This window comes from Lagenorhynchus albirostris, chromosome 17 (assembly GCF_949774975.1).
Source record: "Lagenorhynchus albirostris chromosome 17, mLagAlb1.1, whole genome shotgun sequence".
Lineage (NCBI taxonomy): Eukaryota > Metazoa > Chordata > Mammalia > Artiodactyla > Delphinidae > Lagenorhynchus > Lagenorhynchus albirostris.
The window spans coordinates 35,897,398-35,911,805 of NC_083111.1; the positions used below are offsets into that span (position 1 = coordinate 35,897,398).

Genomic DNA, 14,408 nt, shown 5'->3' on the forward strand with positions numbered 1-14,408 from the left:
TTTAAAAATTAGTATGCCTTTTGAATTTTGATTTAACAATGAGATTTTGCAACACGATACTGAACATGAAGTAAGCATGCATTAATACAGACTGGATCAGAAATATTCTCTTAGAACAACAAATATTGTATATTAATGCATATATGTGGAACCTAGAAAAATGGTACAGATGAACCGGTTTGCAGGGCAGAAATAGAGACACAGATGTAGAGAACAAACGTTATGGTCACCAACGGGGGAAAGTGGCAGGGGGTGGTGGTAGTGGTGGGATGAACTGGGAGATTCTGATTGACATATATACACTAATATGTATAAAATGTATAACTAATAAGAACCTGCTGTATAAAAAATAAATAAAATTCAAAAAAAAGGGAAAAAAATTCTCTTAAATATTTTGTCAGTTCCTAAAGGAGGAGGAACTCAGATCTGATATTCAGAATACTTATTTATATTTTGTTTAATATACACACGTAATAATAAAATGCCTAGTTTTCATTATTGAATGTGCTCAGTTAGTTTGAACAAATCTGTTATTGTCACAAAGTCCTAAGTTAAAGAACGTCTTCAGGTAGTCATAGATCAATATTAGAAAATAGGAGGACCTGGGAATTCCCTGGCAGTTCAGTGGTTAGCACCCCACACGTTCACCGCTGAGGACACAGGTCTGATTCCGGGTTGGGGAACTAGGATCCCGCAAGCCATGCTGTGCGGCCAAAAGACATTAAAAAAAAAAAAAGAACTAGGAGGACACTGTTGATACAGCCAAAAGCCTGCTGCTTAAGGTAGAAAAAACCAGGTAAACAGCAACCTTTAAAGAATTCAACCTTAATAAAATTTGTTTTATATATTCATTTAAGTGTCAGTTTATGTCCTTAGTAGTTTTTAACTGTTTTAAGCAGAAGAAATAGCATCACTTTTCAACATAAACTGCTTTTATTACTAGTTAGCATATTTCTAAAAACATTTCAAACACTGGCCTCTTGTGATAGTTTAGTTAAAGGAATACATACCTTTTTGAATTTCTTGAAATTCTTTAGTTCACCATAATCATTATTTACACTGGATGCATTTCTGGAAGTAGAGTTACGAACCACCAGTGACCTAAATTCAGTCAGTAACACCGTCTTTGGAAGCATCTCACCATCACCCTGAAGTTCATCATTGTTCTTAAATGGTGTTGAGATGGAGAGAAGAAATTAGAAGGAAAAGGAAAATTACTTGTCATTTAGGAGTTTACAGAAAAAAGTTCAAATACCCACAAAAACAGTAAAAAAAAAGGTTTATTTCTGGCACCTGCTTTGTACTTGAAATCAAATCATATCTATTTCAAAACCAGAAAATTACTCAATTACTCTACAACTTTAGAAACATTTATAACACATTATCTATGAGAGAAGGCTAAAAAACCATAATGTTTGAAATTTAGTAGCATATTCTAATAAAAATCATCCCAATAAACAATTTATCTTCTTGTATACATTTTCTTGGCAAGAAATAGTCTGCTTCTTTTCATTAAAACCATACACCACGATTATTATACAATCCATCCTAGAAGTTCTCTATACTATGTTTAAGGTTTCTTGGATTTTCAATAATTTATATTTTTTATTATTTTGGACACCTCAAAAAAAGTCAATCATTAATTCTGGGCACACTACCTCATTAACTGAAAGCCACTTTTTTATTCCAGATTAATAATTATTAAATCAGCTTGAAGATTCCTTCCTGTTGCTGGAAGAGATTCTTTATGTCACTTACTATTAACTAACTAGTTAGTTACATATCCACATTCTTACAGCTGCTCAAGGCTATCTTAGTTTTTAAAACTGCTTTACTATATATCCATTTGGAAGCTGCTAACAGGACTAAGATAAAAACAGTCAGGGAGAGAAGAAAAAAGGGAAAAGTCAAAAGAAAATGTTCATGCGACAGTGACAGAACGTAATCAGGAACTCAAAATAACAATGGCCTAATACTTTTGTATTTTGTTTTAGAGTTTACAAATATTTCATTACTCTTTTGGATATAAACAACAACCCTGTTGTAAAAGTGTTAACCTGATTTTATAAACAAAAGACTTGAGGTTCATAAATGTGAAACTGTTGTTTTCAAGGTCACTATCTATGGAGTAGAGGGCAGGGAATTACACTCAGGCTTTGTCCATACTCTTTTTGCTATACCATGGTTATAATACGATCTATCCATTTCCAGAGGAGGCATAATTATGAAATAGATCAAAATTATAGAAAGAGAATCCATTAATCCTAAGAATATATAGACTGACAGAAAATTGATGCAATGATGGTCCATACAAGTCAAATCTTTATAAAAATAAAATACAAATCCCTCACAGATAGTTCTTTAGTTGACCAGAGTGATTCTTGAGCTCACAATTCTTCGCAATTTCATTTTCTTGCTAAAGAAATAAAAAATATTGCTCATAAGAGTTATAAGAAAACCTTAGAGATACTCATGCCCTTGACCCAGTTATTTCACTTTCAAGCATCTTTCCTAGAGAAACTATGACGTGAGAATAGAAATATACATATAAAAAGACTGTCGTATAAGAGTAAAGAACAAGAAGCAATTTAAGTTCATACAAGTTATACATCTAAAGAATGTAATAAGAGAAATGATAATAATACAAATGAATTTAAAATGGCTATAAAATTGCATTAACATTTGAGTCCAATTTGAAAAATAAGATTTAAAAAAAAAATGCCAAAATATTGACTATGGTTATCTGCAGATGGCAGGATTATCAACAAACTGTAATGTTTTTCTTTATTTTTCATATTTCTACATGATCGTGTATTACTTTTACAGTTAAAAATAAAAACAAATTTTTAAAGAAGTCTATCTAAATTTATTTAGAATTGAATGTTAAGTCGTCCTTAATCCAAAAGAGTTATTTTAATTGTTCAAGATATTTATGGAGACTGCTTTGTATAAAATCATACTATCCTTCATATTCATATATCCAGACCACGTACTAGACAAAAGTATATTACACAGATAGCTTTCTAATACTTCCAATAAAAACTACAATTCCTTTGTATACAATAGGGGGGCATATCATTTTACATCAAATTTTCAATGATTCAGTAATAAAAATTCAGAAAAATTTTAATAAGTAGAAAGTTGGAAAGAAAAAGCAAGATGTACTCTGTGCTTGCTTAGAGACTAAAGAAAATTAATGCTATTTGTCAGTTGTAAGATTAAAAATTTCGATTCCAAACCTACCATGTACCCTTTTACTGAGTATTTTCACATACATTACCCACTGGAAGTTGTTACTACAATCAGAACATTTTACTCCCCCGTACATTTTCCCCATCCTGTCCTACTCCCTCAAACTTGCTTAACCTCTTGAGCAAGTTTTTATTTCCTATCTCTGAGAATCATACTACAGCCTACCCAGACCCTTTGACTGCAAGCTTGGGACTTCTACACTCTTTCCTCTCTCCTCATTTATCATATTGAGTCAATCACCAAGTCTTAGAGATTCTACCTCCTAAAGGCCTATCAAACTTATTCTCTCAGACTGCCTTTCATGTTAGCATGCCCAATGCCTAGAATAAATAAGTGAATGAATGACATTCTGAGAAACCTGACAAAAGAAACAGCCAAAAGAACAGAGTGGACCTTGCATTTTTGTCTCAGTTGTCAAAACCTAGCTAAGTCACTTTGGCAAGTTACTTAACTCCCACTGCAGTTTCCACATCTGTTCAATGTGTATAGTACTACTTCACTGCAGGCTGCTATAAATAGCATGATGGTATCCAGGAGGTGGTAGGTATAATTGTGAGGCTTTCAAAGATGCTATATGGTAAGAGAAGAGGAAACCTTAATTTAGAATAGAAGGATGGAAAGAGGTGAAGAAGAGATATTCTGTAGACAGAGGTTGCTGTTAAGAGGAGGAATGTTAACAAGGATATGGAGACATGTTTGCATTTTATGGAGACTGGGAAATTGAAAGTAAGGCCAAGACCCCGACACAGTTGTCATTTACACAAGGATAAATGCCTAGCAGGGTTATCTAGCCAATAGCCCTCTATTTCAGCTTATAGTAAATCTTACAGACATGCTAGAATCCATATTTAATCCCCAAACAGAAAAATGGTAGTTCTATCATCAATATATTTTAGAAAATGCCCTTCTGATATACAGCTAAGGAATCCAATGCCAGAGAAGTATGACATTTTTGCCTTCTTAAAAGTGCAAAAAGTTTTTTAAATGAAAGGATTAAAAAATATTTTTTCTGATCATCACTTCTGTAGCTAGAAAATTTAAGTGTAATTCTATCAATTCACGAGTATCCACAAGGACCTTCAGACAACAAATTCTTAAAACAGTAAAAATGAAAGAATTAAAAATAATTTCACACTGTCTGAGTAAGGTTGATGAATTATATCAATATCAATTTCCTGGTTTTGATATTATACTTAAGTTCTGCAAGATGTTACTAGTAGGGGAAACAGGGTGAAAGGTATATGGAATCTTTCTATATAATTTCTTACAACTGCATGTGAATCAGCAATTATTTCAAAATAAAAAGTTTTAAAAAATTATCTTACATTGAAAGCAAAATTACTTTTGTTAACAATGTTTAGTTAAAAAAGTACAGTGCTAAAATACAGTGATTTAACTTTAGTATATCCAGAAGTGTGTCACAACTGAGTTGCTATTCACTCTCCAAACGTCTGCTACAACATATTTATGTTGTACCATATTTTTATTCAGAATGTCATGAATTCTGAAATAGTAAAATAAGGACAAAGGAAATTATGCTGCAGAATCGTAGAGCAAAATAAAATAATTATATTCCCTGATATCATTATACAGCATGTAAATCTTGGCCCTATCTTATTCAAGCCACTGATTTTAGAATTTTTTAAAGACAGCAAAAGGAATTCTTAACTAATACAGTGAGGGAACTTATTCTGGGAAGAAAACTGGATGTGCTGAATCAGGATCTCTGGGGCTTTGGTCTGGGAATCCCTATTTTTAAAAAGCTCAATAGGTGATTCTGATGCAGCTGGTCCACAAAATGGCATTAAGTATTCACTCATAAAGAATAACAAACATTGAGGATTTTCTACCTCATATGAAGATGCCAGTATATAGGCTAAACAGGACATATATTTTGATTTTTCAATAGTAGTTACAGATTTATATCGTGCTTGATACACACTAGGTTCTCAACAAATGCTTATCAAATCATTGTACCTGTGCTCTCACCTAATGAGGTAACCAGTCTACCAACAGTAGGCAACTTAATGATGCATAAAATACAAAATAAAGAGTTTTCTTAGACCAAAGTGGGTAAGACAAATATACCAACTTCATGAAAAGAGGACAGAACATTAAAGATAAAAATGAAAATTAAAAATCCCGAGTGATGTTATACATGTTCTATCCTAAAAATTCATTTAGCAGATACTTTGTTTTTACTAACTTTCTTCATCTCTCTGTGCCTGTTTACTCTATTAAAGTTCCTCCTATACTTACCATCATGGCCAAATGTCTGATATAATAAAATAGTACAGCCTGGAAATCTATTAAAACAATCATGGGGACTTCCCTGGTGGCGCAGTGGTTAAGAATCCGTCTGCCAATGCAGGGGACACGGGTTCGAGCCCTGCTCCAGGAAGGTCTCACATGCCACGGAGCAACTAAGCCCGTGCACCACAACTACTAAGCCTGCGCTCTAGAGCCCACGAGCCACAACTACTGAGCCTGCATGCCACAACTACTGAAGTCCACCCGCCTAGAGCCCGTGCTCTGCAACAAGAGAAGTCACCGGAGAAGCCCGCGCACTGCAATGAAGAGTAGCCCCCGTGCACCACAACCACAACGAAGAGTAGCCCCTGCTCGCTGCAACTAGAGAAAGCTCCCGTGCAGCAACGAAGACACAGTGCAACCAAAAATAAATAAATAAAATTGATTCTTTAAAAAAAAAATCATGAATAAGTTTTATCTGTTGTCATTTATTATATATAGTCAAGGAATCATTGTATTTTTAACATTCACCCTATCAACCAACAAATTCTTATACTTAATACTAGGTGTAGAAGATACTAATTTTTTCCCCCAAATAAACATCATGACTGCTCATACTGTCAATACAAATACCTCAAGTACTTTTTAACATTCTAAGTTTCTATTTGCAATACTTCTTATTAAAAAATGTTACTTACAGAGATTTTGTTACTTTCTGGTATTGCTTCATCATTACAAGGGCCATTTGTTTCTATATCCAATCTTGGCCTTTTTCTAATATTGACATCTTCCTCTTGTTTTTGAACTTTCACTTCAATTTCTAACTCTGGTTTTGCGTTCTTCAATAACTGTTCCAATACTTCATTTTCTATGGCTAAATCATCAATTTCTTTTCTTTTTTCTGATCTTAGTTTTTCTGTAGAGAGAGATTTATTGGCAGAATTTTTCACAGTGGATTTTAAATCTATATCTGCATACGAGTTATCTGGGTTTCTTTCCACAGGCTCATTCTGCTGCTCCTTATTGTTCCATACTGAGGATGTAGTAGGCTGTGTTTGTTCTAAAAGAGAACAAGACATTTCTATTCTTGCTGATTTAGATAAAGACATTTCTTGATTTTCTTCATCCCTTTCCCTTAGGTTCAAAAAAGGAGAGAAGAAAACAAAAACAGGAAATGAACACAGCTAAGTAATTTTTTTAGTTTGGCAGTATTCAGCCCCTTCTTCATTTAATTAACAATATTCTTGGTTTTACTGATTAACAATCTCACCAGAAATAAAAAAAACACATCTGAAAACAGTACATAATTCATACACACCCTACTGTTTTGATAGGACTGGTCAATTCCATGGCTTAAAAAATAGGGAAATGTCTATCTTCTTTTCTGGAAGTTGCAGTAGTTGATGAATCAGTGTGGAGGAAAAGGTAGAAAAATATAAAATATAAAAGACTTGGGGCTTCCCTGGTGGCACAGTGGTTGAGAGTCCACCTGCTGATGCAGGGGACACGGGTTCGTGCCCCGGTCCAGGAAGATCCCACGTGCCGCGGAGCGGCTGGGCCAGTGAGCCATGGCCGCTAAGCCTGCGTGTCCAGAGCCTGTGCTCGGCAACGGGGGAGGCCACAACAGTGAGAGGCCTGCGTACCGTAAAAAAAAAAAAAAAAAAAAAAAAGACTTGTCAGAAAACAACAGCTTACTTTATAATGTAGGGAACCTGTGGACATGGAAAAATTACCCTGGGACTAAATCCTGATGGGTTAATGAGAGCTAGATTCAAGATAGTAAGTTAAAGTGGCTAAATCCAGAATACAGTATAAACTATATACTGCAAGTAATATGTGAATATATGACTAAGGGTATTCTATACAATACTGTATCATTCATTCAATGAGTAGTGAACACCTGACTCACTTAAACTGTACTGAGGCCCACAAAAACTTGGGTCTCTGCTCTCTAGTTTACTGGATTCATGTTGAACTGGAACAGTTAGAGTGATATTTTAATAATACTAATCTAATGTCAGGGTCCTAAATAAACCAATCAAGAAGTTTTTTGTAATAATTTACATGATCAGCGTTTGAACCAGAGAGCTAGCAACACAAACAGATGGAAACAGAGGAATTTATAAGGCAAGGAAAATAAGAATCAGCAATACTGGTTTGGGGAGGCAGAGGAGAAACAGTCAAAGATTTTGACAAAGTAAATTACAAACAAAAATATATATACAAGGCAGTGATAGGGGAGAAAGTTTTAGGCCTATGATTAGGGGAAAAAGCAGGAGATTTCTGTGGGAAAGTAGAAATGATGCTTAAAGAATAAGTCAGGACCAAATATACTGATCATCTGTAACCTGAAGTACAATATACATAGCAGGACGAAAAGAAGTCCTCAAAGGGAGCAAAGGAGAAAGTCAGAGAGGCAAAAAAAACCCAGGATAGGACACTACCACAAAAGCCAAGAAGAGACCAGAAGGAGAACAAAAGTTCAAGAGTTGAGTGTTACCAAAAGGCCACAAGAGGTGGCAACCTGTGTCAATGATTACTTTCAAGGATGTCATGTCAAGATGAAATATTGCGAGTTAAGAAATATTTCACATAGAAATGGGAACAATAACAATAATCTCCTCTTTATGAGAAGTTTAACAGTGATTGTAAAAGATAAAGGGCAGTAGCTAGAGGAACAAATCAAGTCAAGGGAAGGTTCTAAAAGCTAAAAATGAGAGAGTCTTTGAACACAGATGAAAAGGACCTAGAAGAAGATATTAAACATGCTAGAAATTAAGAATAATTGATGAAGCATGGTCCTAGAGGAAATGAGAGACATGACCAAGGGAAATAGGTAGGTCAAAAAAACTGAGGTGTGGGAAACCTCTTCTTCAACAGAAGTAGAGCAAATGAAACAACAGAAGGAAAAAATTGAGGGAAAATGTATCTAATGACCTTAGTGAAGAAGGAGACTTGGACATTTCTGAGAGGGAATAAGCTCAAAGGGCCACAGCTTTCCACAGAAGCATACTTAAGCAGAACATGGACTCAGTACCATTCTACAATCGTATAACAAATATTAATATTTTTAGACACACAGAGCAGTATTATTAAAAATTATACCTTTTTTTGGTAGATGGCTGAAAGTAGTTTTTGATGGAGTTGGTTTGCTGATGCTGAGAAGCCCAATCTCCACTTTTATTTACACCTGGGAATTTAGTTGGTGAAAGCTGACATTTTGGGATTTTCATACTAACAAGAGTATTTGATACTATATTATTATTACTAGAGTTTACTTTGTGGGGTTCCTTCACAGTGGATGTTTCTTGTGAAGGTATTCTGAACTTTTGTTCCATTCCGAAGATTTTGATTTCTTTTGGCCTTTCACTCAAATTCATACTGCAGCAAAAGAAAGGAATGCAAGGTAAACAATCACATTTACAGCAATTTTTATCCAGAAACAAAGTCCTTTAAGTAGTACTAACGTAATACAGCTTTAGAACATAGTTATCTTGAGACAGTAGTTTAGTGAATATATTTTACTATCCCAAGACAGTAGCTCCTTTGTCATCAAAGCTCCCTGAAGACAAGATACCTTTCTCTTCTTCATCCCCTATAGCACATACTGTCAGGAATGCTCTATAAAAAAACTGCCAAACACACATGGAATAACAACCTAGTATCCTATTATAAATGATACCAGGTCATATACTGAAGTGATGTTTGCTTTGTTTAAAATTATTTCCATGTAAAAAAATTAATAAAAACTGGAAATTTATAAAAAAAGAATAAGCTATCATTCCAATTTCAAATATAATGGGGTATTTAGATCACTTTTGATGAACTGATACGGTTATATTCCAACCAGATGGCAGTCTCTAGAACGTAACTCTAGAGTAGAACTCTAGATCATCAGAAAAATATTTTAAACACACACACACAAACACACAGTTCTACAATGTATGGTTGAATATATACTACTTTTGCTATTCTTACTTCACCAAAAACCCCAAACTTGTCATTCAACTGACTTCTAAAAAATTAAGTTTCTCTTTTAAAAGTTATATTAAAAGTTCTGTTTTAAAAAAATTTGTAGTTTCTCTTTTAAAAGTTTTGATCTCAATATAAAACATAGGTATAGTGAAAATTTAAGTATGGTCTAATATAGTGCAATCAGAAGTATCTTCCAATACGAATAATTCATTATGGAGTATTTAAAATACACTGTCTTAAGTGAAAAATGCCATAGGATACATATGAGCTACCCCTGCTCTCCGGAAAAAAAAAAAAATTCCAAAAAACTATTTTAAAAAACCCTCTTCAAATAGAGAACCACTGGGCTTCCCTGGTGGCTCAGTGGTTGGGAATCCGCCTGCCAATGCAGGGGACACGGGTTTGATCCCTGGTCCGGGAAGATCCCACATGTCGCGGAGCAACTGAGCCCGTGTGCCACAACTACTGAGCTTGCGCTCTAGAGCCCGCGAGCCACGGCTACTGAGCCCGCGTGCCACAACTACTGAGGCCCGTGCGCCTGGAGCCTGTGCTCCTCAACAGGAGAGGCCACCGCAGTGAGAGGCCCGTGCACCGCGGCGAAGGGTAGCCCCCGCTCGCCACAACTGGAGGGGGCCCGTGCGCAGCAGCAAAGACCCAGTGCAGCCAAAAATAAACAAATAAATAAATTAATTTAAAAAAATAGAGAACCACTAAAAAAACTACCTTTATGAACAAATATTGATTATTTAGATAGCCAGGTACACACATATAAAGTACCTCTAAAACTGTGTAATGTTCACATACAGGCAACATCATATAATAGAAACAAATTGATCTCAAACTTATTTCACCAGTCACAAATAAAACAGTATAATTCTTTGTAGTCTTCCATATACATTTGCACGGAATTAAAAAAAAAACTTTATCATTTTCAGAAGTTGGCAAACTACAGCTTGCAGGACACATCTGGCCTGCCACTTGTTTTTGTAAATTAAGTTTTATTGGAACACAGCCACACTCATTCATTTACACGTTGTCTATGGCTGCTTTAATCCTACAATGGCAGAGTTGAGTAGCTGTGACAGAGATCAGTGACCCACAGAGTCAAAAATATTTACTCTCTAGTGCTTCATTTTAATTTTTATATTTATTTTTGGCTGTGTTGGGTCTTCGTTGCTGCACATGGGCTTTCTTTAGTTGCAGTGAGCAGGGGCTACTCTTCTTGCAGTGTGCAGGCTTCTCACTGCGGTGGCTTCTCGTTTCAGAGCATGGGCACTAGGTGTGCGGGCTTCAGTAGTTGCGGCACATGGCCTCAGTAGTTGTGGCTTGCAGGCTCTAGAGCGCAGGCCCAGTAGTTGCGGCACCCGGGTTTAGTCGCTCTGCGGCATGTGGGATCTTCCCGGACCAGGGATCGAACCCATGTCCCCTGCATTGGCAGGCAGATTCTTAACCACTGCGCCACCAGGGAAGTCCCTCTAGTGCTTTATAAAGTCTGCTAAACCCTGTCCCAAAATATTATTTTCCCTGGCATCCCACACTCCCAATTCTTTATCTCCCAAGCGATGACTTGATACAGGCATTGACTTTACTTCTTGAATATACTATTAATTTATTGATAGAATAATAACAATAGTTCGTTAACAATGAAGCTTTACCATTTATCTCCTTGCTCTGATTGTGTATCAGCTACATATGTTGTAGCATTCACTGGGGCACCTGGCATTAAGTTTTCATTGGCTGGTAAGACTTGGGAAAGGCTTGGACCTGGAGTTGTTGTCTTCAATCCTGTAAATCACAGAAGTGAAAGAAAGAATCACAATTGCTAGACACAAGATAGACATTTGGTCACTTAGAATTGTTAGGACTGTGCCATGTTGAGAGAATTAACTATAGCACACAGTTGTCTCCAGTCAAATACTTAACAAAACAGCCTATGAGCAGCAGCCTGTTGGCATCTGTGATGGGCTTATCTGAAATAAATCATTTTAAAGACACATCAAATCCTTCAGGTTAAACTATTATCAACTTAAATAAAAACAAACTCAACTTAAATTCTAATTCAAATTATGCTTTAGTCAGGAGACCAAAAATTAAAATTTCTCCCCCACAGAAAGTATATCTACTGTCTACACAAATCAAAATCAATGTGAATTTAATTTTTAGAAGGAATATACTATTTGAAAAGAAGAGATGAACAGTTTTAGACATAAATTTTTTGGCTACTCCAGAAAACCATAATGATTACTTCATCATTTTATATACCAAAATAGCAATTTAATTCAAGTGCCACTCTTCTGGAATACTTCTCTTGAACCTCCCACATTGAATTAGATGCCCCTAATTTTAAATCCCATACCACCCTTTACATCACTCTACTAACTGTTAACACACTCTTACTAACTTTTTAACACTAGCTGTGTGACCTGTATTACTTAACCTCTCTATGCCTTAGTTTCCTCATCTATGAAATGAGGATAATTACATGCTGTTTCTTCCTCACATATTGTTTTAAGGGCAAAGTGAACTAATATATGGACAGCACTTAGAAAAATGCTTGGAACATAGTAAGGACTATGAAGTGTTAGCTGTTATCATCACTGTATACCGTACTTGTTTACTTGTTATTTTCTCTTATTAGACTTGGAACCTCCTTGAGAACAGGGACTGAGTCTTGCTCATTTCTGTATCTCATCTCTGAGCAATGTTTGGTATATAATGGATATAAATAAGTTAACAGAATTAAATTAACTGAAAAAAAAATTTAAGTTGACATTTATTAAGTATCAAAGCTAAATTACCACTCTGTTAGCTCCTGACACAGGATGTGTTTAATAAAATGTTTATAACTGATTCCAAATTCAGGTATTTAACTTACTTCTGCCACTCTCCTTATATGACCACCTTAGCTCACTGGCATTTCCTTATACATACATATCCCTAAAATTCTTCTTAGCTTGCACAGTTTGCAAAACATAATAATTATAAATGTGTATATAACCATTAAAAGAAATATTCATAAGCTGAATCTAATGACCCAGAATAACTAATGTCTGTCAATAAGATTATTTATAATATTCTCCTTGCTAAAATACCAGGAGGGTAGGGATTTGCTCTACTCTGCTCACCTCTTTATTCCAAGTGTTTAGAGTAATTAAAGGCATATAACAAGGTTCAATAAATACTTGTTGAAAGATAAATGAATGAATATGGAAGGAAAGGAGGAAACAAAGGAGAAAAAGGGAGGGAAGAAGACATGCATTCACTCTGTTCCCCCCAAAACTAGCCGTGTTCTAAAATTGTTTGTAAGTCTGATGTCTATGACTTGGAACCCACACAGACCTACCTATGAATATGTGCAAGAAATAATACTACTAATTATAATGTAGATTTTTTATCAATTCCTTATGACCTTGTTCCCATATGAAATAACACAATAGAAAAGATGCTGGTCTAGCAGTCACAAAACCCCAATTTTAGGATTGTCTTGGCTGTTTTATTTATGGGACCTTAACTTTTCTCAGCCTTGAGGTCTCTTACCTTTTAATAGAAAGATTAGATGATCTTTAAGGACCTTCTGGCCATAAATACATTTCTAACAGTGGATGATAAAATTTTGTTGCTCCACCCTAGCAAAGATAATCTTGTGTACCAATAACTTAGTTCAATTAAGCAAATATTTATACCAACTATAAACAAGTATTGGGCTTGGTGATGTCAGAGAAACCAAAATTAGTAAGAGTTTATAATCAGTCTAGTGGCTGAAAGAGGCATGGAAACAACTGGCTATGCTTCAAAGCAGGAAAAAGTTCTAACTGGAATGCAAAAAAAAAAGTTACTGGGGTATAAAAAACCAAAATAATTAACCTGACTTGGAGAAGAGTTATGGGAGAGGAAAAAACCTAGAAAAACTTCACGAAAGAGGTGAGCATTTGTGGAAGGAGTCAGATTTTGAAGAGCAGTGCTAGCATTCTAGGAACACGGACCATGATGAGCAAGGTCAAGGAGTATGGCACATAAAAAAATATGGCGTATGTATTCTGTAGGGAAGTATATTAAAAAAAGATGAGGATGGGAAGAGATAGGCTACAGCTAAACTGTTGAAGGCTCGAAAGTCTAGACAAAGGGCTCAGGGATTTATTCTATAGATAATAAGAACTAGTAAAAGTTTTTAGGAGAAGGGAAGGTGATTCTAGTGGCAAAGTGAAATACTAACTGTAGAGATGAATATGGAGGCAGGACCTTACTGAGGGCGGTTAGAACAGCCCTCAGGAAATAAAGACATGGAGGGTTAAATAGGGCAGTGGCTGTGGGAAGGGATGGTAGCAGACCTCTTGAGCAGAAGCTACAGAGGAACAATTTCAAGTCTTGTATGAGTAAAAAAATGACTTAAATTTATAGTCTGAGTGCCTCCTCCATTTATATAAAAGAAGGTTCCTCTCTAGTTCAGTCCTTCCCTAGTTTCTTGGAGTTTATATGACAAACAGGAGGTTAAAATCAAGCAAAAGAAACCAAAAAAATCTGATGCCTTGGCTGCATCCCAGAATATCCTGGAATACAGAGAATGTGAATTTGAATTTTAAAAAAATGTTTCTGAAGCATATAGCTAGTTGAGATTAGTTTTCTAAAAGAGAACAGAGGACAGTTGTTCCAAACAGGGACCTGGGACAAGAGGAGATACTCACATAGACCCAATGATTGTTTATTTTTACATATTTTTTGTTGTGTTGTTAAAGTCTGAAATTACACATAGCATTTTATTTTTTTCTGTAACAGAACAGAAATGCACAATCAACAAAATAGTATTTACAGTACATGCTATTTCTAAAGGGCTGTGGAGCTTTCTAATGGACAGCTTCTATAAGAATATGGCTCATTTTGGTATCCACATCAAAGTAGTTTTCTCTCTAAGAGAGGTTGAAGAGCTGGTCTTT

At 35.5% G+C, this 14,408-nt stretch overlaps 1 protein-coding gene across 1 annotated transcript in view; it reads right to left on the bottom strand.

The window, feature by feature from the left end:
• The window catches only part of NBN (nibrin), a 45,082-nt gene that overhangs the window by 7,653 nt on the left and 23,021 nt on the right, over nucleotides 1-14,408 (bottom strand). Inside the window, 6 exon segments of the mRNA XM_060127988.1 lie at nucleotides 1,011-1,166; nucleotides 2,352-2,380; nucleotides 2,383-2,416; nucleotides 6,201-6,636; nucleotides 8,608-8,883; nucleotides 11,133-11,262. Coding sequence (XP_059983971.1) covers nucleotides 1,011-1,166; nucleotides 2,352-2,380; nucleotides 2,383-2,416; nucleotides 6,201-6,636; nucleotides 8,608-8,883; nucleotides 11,133-11,262 — 1,061 coding nt within the window.